The sequence below is a fragment of the Saimiri boliviensis genome, chromosome 20, assembly GCF_048565385.1.
Source record: "Saimiri boliviensis isolate mSaiBol1 chromosome 20, mSaiBol1.pri, whole genome shotgun sequence".
In the NCBI taxonomy this organism is placed as follows: Eukaryota; Metazoa; Chordata; class Mammalia; order Primates; family Cebidae; genus Saimiri; species Saimiri boliviensis.
In genome coordinates this window covers 6,620,703-6,625,684 of record NC_133468.1, presented here as the reverse complement: position 1 = coordinate 6,625,684, position 4,982 = coordinate 6,620,703, and the positions used below count along the sequence as shown (strand labels likewise).

Below are 4,982 nucleotides of genomic sequence, written 5' to 3'. Positions count from 1 at the left end.
GGAGGGCGGGGGGTGGGTCAGAGCAATGCCTGAGAGGATAACGCCTGATTCAGGAGTGGACAAGGTATGAAGACAAAGAAGTGGTAATGGGAGACCTTGGCTTTAAAAAAAAATCTTTCTTAGATAATACATTTGTGCATCATTTGTCATTCTCTATAAATTCGATTTTTAAAGATAGAAGCAAATTAAGACTGGTAGATGCGGTGCCAAGGAAAGTCAGGGATCCTGGGTTCGAATCCTGTCTCCGTTCGTAGTTCGCTCCGCGACCTCGAACAAAAGACCTCGGTTTCATCTACAAAAAGCTGGTAACCATCTTCAGTCGCCCGGCCAGGAACAGAGTCAACGGAAATAAGTTTTTATTCAGGGGCACTCACTCCCAGGTAAAAGCTGCGCGCCAATCAGGTACTGCCGCGCCAGGACCGCAGGACATCTCGGGACTTGTGGTCCACCCGGCGGAACTCGCGGTCCCGGCAGGCACCGCGGCGGCGGCAGGGCGACGTGGCGCGGCCGGTTGCGGCTGCGCGGGCGGGTGGAGCAAGATGGCCGTGGAGCTGGGCGTGCGGGTCGTCCGGCCCCGGCCGGGAACCGAGCTAGGTGGCGTGATGCGGGCCCTCCTGCTGTGGCTGTGGCTGGCGACGCCCGGAAGCGCGCTCTACTTTCACATTGGAGAGACGGAGAAGAAGTGCTTTATCGAGGAGATCCCGGACGAGACCATGGTCATAGGTGCGGGGGCGGGGAGGAAGGGGCGAGTTCGGAACGTGACCGTGGTCTTGGGGCAGGGGATGCGAGACAGTCAGCTCTCTAGCGCTCAGGCGGCCGCGGATGCTCCTCTGACCTGGGATCGTCCTGTTTCCTTCCAGGAAACTACCGGACGCAGCTGTATGACAAGCAGCGGGAGGAGTACCAGCCGGCCACCCCGGGGCTCGGCATGTTTGTGGAAGTGAAGGACCCAGAGGACAAGGTGAGCCGACCCCTTCCCCTCCGCCAGGCTGTCCTCTAGGCAGGCTCTGGTACTTCCTCTTCTAGTTCCTGTGTCTGCTAAAGCGGTAGAGACGGTTGATGTTGTGGGACTATCGCAGAGTTTCACTGCAGGTCAAATGTGGGCTGCTGCAGTGCTACCTGCTCCTCTCAGCTTCCTACTGACTGATGCGTGAGCCTGCCAAGTTAGTTACTTTCCCGGAACCGTTTTCCTAGTCTGTGAAATGGGTGGATTAATTGCGGTGATAAAAATCAAAGAGTTTTGTCAACTCTAAAGCTGTGGCATGAAGACTTTAAGACTTCACGAAACATGATACTTTCCCCACAAAATGAGCAGCTTTTAATCTTCACAAATAAGAATATTAAAACGAAAGCCAAAACCCTTCAGCTGTCACCTTCTGTCACTTTTCATTAAAAAACAAACATGGTGGGGTGTAGTGGCTCATGCCTGTAATCCCAGCACTTTGGGATGCCAAGGTGGGTTGGATCATTTGAGGCCAGGAGTTCAAGACCAGCCTGGGCAACCCCCATCTGGCAAACCCCATCTCTACTAAAGATACAAAAGACACTCGCCAGGCTTGGTGGTGCACATCTGTAATCCCAGATACTTGGGAGGCTGAGGCACGGTAATCACTTAAATCCAGGAGGTGGAGGCTGCAGTGAGCTGAGTCAGCACCACTGCACTCCAGCCTGGATGACAAAGTGAGACTCTCTCAAAAACAAAAACAAACCGCCAACCCCCACCCCCCACCAAAAAAAAGCAACTCACATCAAAAGAGTTGAAAGGACATGAGCGATAAAGGGAAGCCCTTCCCAAGAGCAGTCACTTGCCACCCTGATGTCAGACTCTCAGACGCTAAACCCCTGCTCCAAAGAGTTCTCAGACAAGCATATGGCAACAGCAGCTGAGCAGCTTTGGATCTTTTAGTGTTGTGAGATGCCAAAGGCTGTGCTTACCAACGTTTCAGTACTTAGAGCCTTAAGCACTGTTTTCCTCCGATCCCTACCATCACACTAACTGAAGCTTGTTCCCTTTGTCCAGGTCATCCTGGCCCGGCAGTATGGCTCCGAGGGCAGGTTCACTTTCACCTCCCATACTCCTGGCGAGCACCAGATCTGTCTTCACTCCAATTCCACTAAGTTCTCCCTCTTTGCTGGAGGCATGCTGGTAAGCGGGCCCATGTGGGACTTGCAGCTTACAGCCTTCATCCTTTGGTGAGGACGGGGGAAACTGGTGATGCTGTGAGTGTGAGAGGAGTATGTCAGATTGGGCGTCTCCAGTGGATATCCAGGACAGGGTGGCTGAGCTCTTTGGATATGCCTCACTCAGCACCAGCCCAGGCTTACCACTTGCTTGTGTGCCCAGAGCCCCATGGGGCTAGACACTGAAGAGGGCCCAGTCTGTTGGCTAAATGAACAGATGAAGGAAAGTGGGGAATGAGCTGTCCGTCTTTGGCAGGAAGATGGAGCAGGGCGGCTAGATTTCCTTTATCTCCTTTGTCTGTCCCCAGAGAGTTCACCTGGACATCCAGGTAGGTGAGCATGCCAACGACTATGCAGAAATTGCTGCCAAAGACAAGTTGAGTGAGTTGCAGCTACGAGTGCGACAGCTGGTGGAACAAGTGGAGCAGATCCAGAAAGAGCAGAACTACCAGCGGGTGAGCAAGCGGACTGGGAGCAGGGGTCTTCTTCCTAGAAGCTGCCCACTGGCTCAGCCGGGAATTTCACATCAGATGCATTCTGAGACCCCAAAGGGACTTACCTGCACTGGATTGTAGGTCATGGGGCGGGTATTACTAACTCCACCTTGTAATTGAGGATATAGACTCCTCTAAGAGGCTGTCATTGCCCTAAATCACAGTTACACACAGAATGGCACAGTAGGGTTGTGTTGATACCAACATCTTGGGTGCTGTTTCAGTGGCTCCACATGCCCTCAGGACCAGGGTCTCAAACTCACCGGTGCTGAGGAACGAGAGAGTACCATGAATGAATCTGTGACCTTAAGGACTAGTAGGGCAGTGACCCATCTAAACAAGCACAGCTACTGTTCAGTGTCAGCTGGGGGCCTCCTTGCAGAAATGCCAGTCCTGGGTTTACAGATGTTCCATTTTTTTCAAGAGGAAATAGCCAGGATTCTTATGTGAACATTTTAATTTATTTTTTATTTTTTTCTATTGCTGTTGCATAAATTATCTGTTTTAAATGTTGTCAAAATACTGTGCACTGTGTGAGCCCAGCAAAACAAACGTAAAGGCTGGATCCAGCCCCTAGCCGGCCAGTTTATAGCCTGTGCCCACCATCTTCAAGGAGCAGTCTGGGAAACCCAGGCAGAGGGCTCAGAGCAAGTCCATTCCTGCTTGCTCCAGGACAGCTCTGTCTTGTGGGGTAATTCCACAACTACCTTCCCTCTCTCCCAGCCACCAGGGCAGGGCCAGGTGAGGACTATCCCTGACAGGTGCAGATACACACTTGGGAGAATGAGTAGGTTGCCTGACATCATCTGGTGAGGGTGAAGATAGTCCCCAGGTCCAGTGACACTTTGCAGGCACTTGGCTAGAACCTGGACAAAGCTGGCTGACCTTGGGCATCCTCTTGGGCTGGAATCCAGCAGTTCTAGCAGCCCCAGCCAACTCAGGCTTACCTTATATTCCCCCACAGTGGCGAGAGGAGCGCTTCCGGCAGACCAGTGAGAGCACCAACCAGCGGGTGCTGTGGTGGTCCATTCTTCAGACCCTCATCCTCGTGGCCATCGGTGTCTGGCAGATGCGGCACCTCAAGAGCTTCTTTGAAGCCAAGAAGCTTGTGTAGCTGTCCCAGGCATCACAAACCATCCTCCCAGGCTGGGGGAGAAAGGGCCTCCTGGAACTGACTTCTTCCGGCAGGAGGACTGGTTCCCAGCCATACATGTTCTGGAAGGGAGAGGGGCTGCAGCTCCTCTCCATAGGTACAAGCTGAAGGCAGCAGCTTGGCTACTAATACTGAGCAAGTGGTGGGCAAAAGCCTGCCCTCTCCCTCTGGCCTCTGGGACCTTTGCAGTAATCACCTAGGGGCTGGTAAAGCCCCTCCTACTGGCACCTCAGAATTACAGTGTTACTGATCTGCGATATGAGGCTGCTGTCAGGGGTGGGGTGGGGAGGGAATGGGCAGGCAAGCCAGTCTTCTGTCTTCCTTTGCTAACTTAGGGTTTTGAGCAGGTTGGGTATGGTGCCTGTCATACCCACCTGCCACCCTGGGAACCTCAGTGTTCTCTCTTTCAGCCTAGACCTGCTGATCCAGGGTGTGTGTGTCGGTTGGGGGTGGGTGGAGGGGTTTGCAGTGTGGGAATGTGGCCCTGTGGTTGACCCCAGCTTCTTCACGTGGTTGTACATTCTGGGGCTTAAAGAACTGGGACCAGACCAAATAGAGTCCTTGGTGCTGGTTGGGGCGGGGCCTGCAGAGTCTTAGTTACTGATTTTATTTTCAATAAATTTAGGTTTGTTACATGGGTTTCCCAATTAAAAAAAAAAAAAAAAAAAAAAAAAAAAAAAAGACATCTTGTCCAGTGCAAGTTACTCAACCATCAGTGGGCATAACTGCAAGGTGCTTCAGAGAATGTCAGTTCTTCCAAAGAGCAAAGCACTTCACATTGCGAAGTGAATTCCCACCAGTCAGCTTAATTTTTTCCTTCTTCTCCAGGCTTTCCCTGCCATGGCAGGGAGTAGTGGTTTTGTTTAAGATCATGCAACAACTAAATTGTAGGGCTAGGGCTCAAATCTACAGCCTTTCCTCTGCCAGCTCCCTGGCGAAGTCCCCTCTGTTTCTAGAGTCAGTCAGCAGAGTTGTCATGGGTGCAGCCAGGAAGTCCCTGGTAAGGAGGTGCATTGAGCAGGGGAGTGCTACAGGACAGCCACCCTGGTCTGGCGGGGACAAGGATGTTGATGGGCTTAACCAACAGCAAGTGATTTCAACCAGTACCCTGAAGGAGAGGAAGGATTCTGCTGGAAGGAAATGGTAGGACAGAG

The 4,982-nt window shown here is 52.3% G+C and overlaps 1 protein-coding gene across 1 annotated transcript; it reads left to right on the top strand.

The window, feature by feature from the left end:
- The first annotated feature begins 506 nt into the window (after positions 1-506).
- TMED9 (transmembrane p24 trafficking protein 9) lies at positions 507-4,509 on the top strand. Its single transcript, XM_003936091.3, has 5 exons — positions 507-723; positions 861-961; positions 2,021-2,146; positions 2,490-2,636; positions 3,640-4,509. Exons 1-5 carry the CDS (start codon positions 540-542, stop codon positions 3,787-3,789), a joined length of 708 nt encoding a protein of 235 aa, XP_003936140.1. The 5' UTR covers positions 507-539; the 3' UTR covers positions 3,790-4,509.
- Positions 4,510-4,982: the final 473 nt, after the last annotated feature.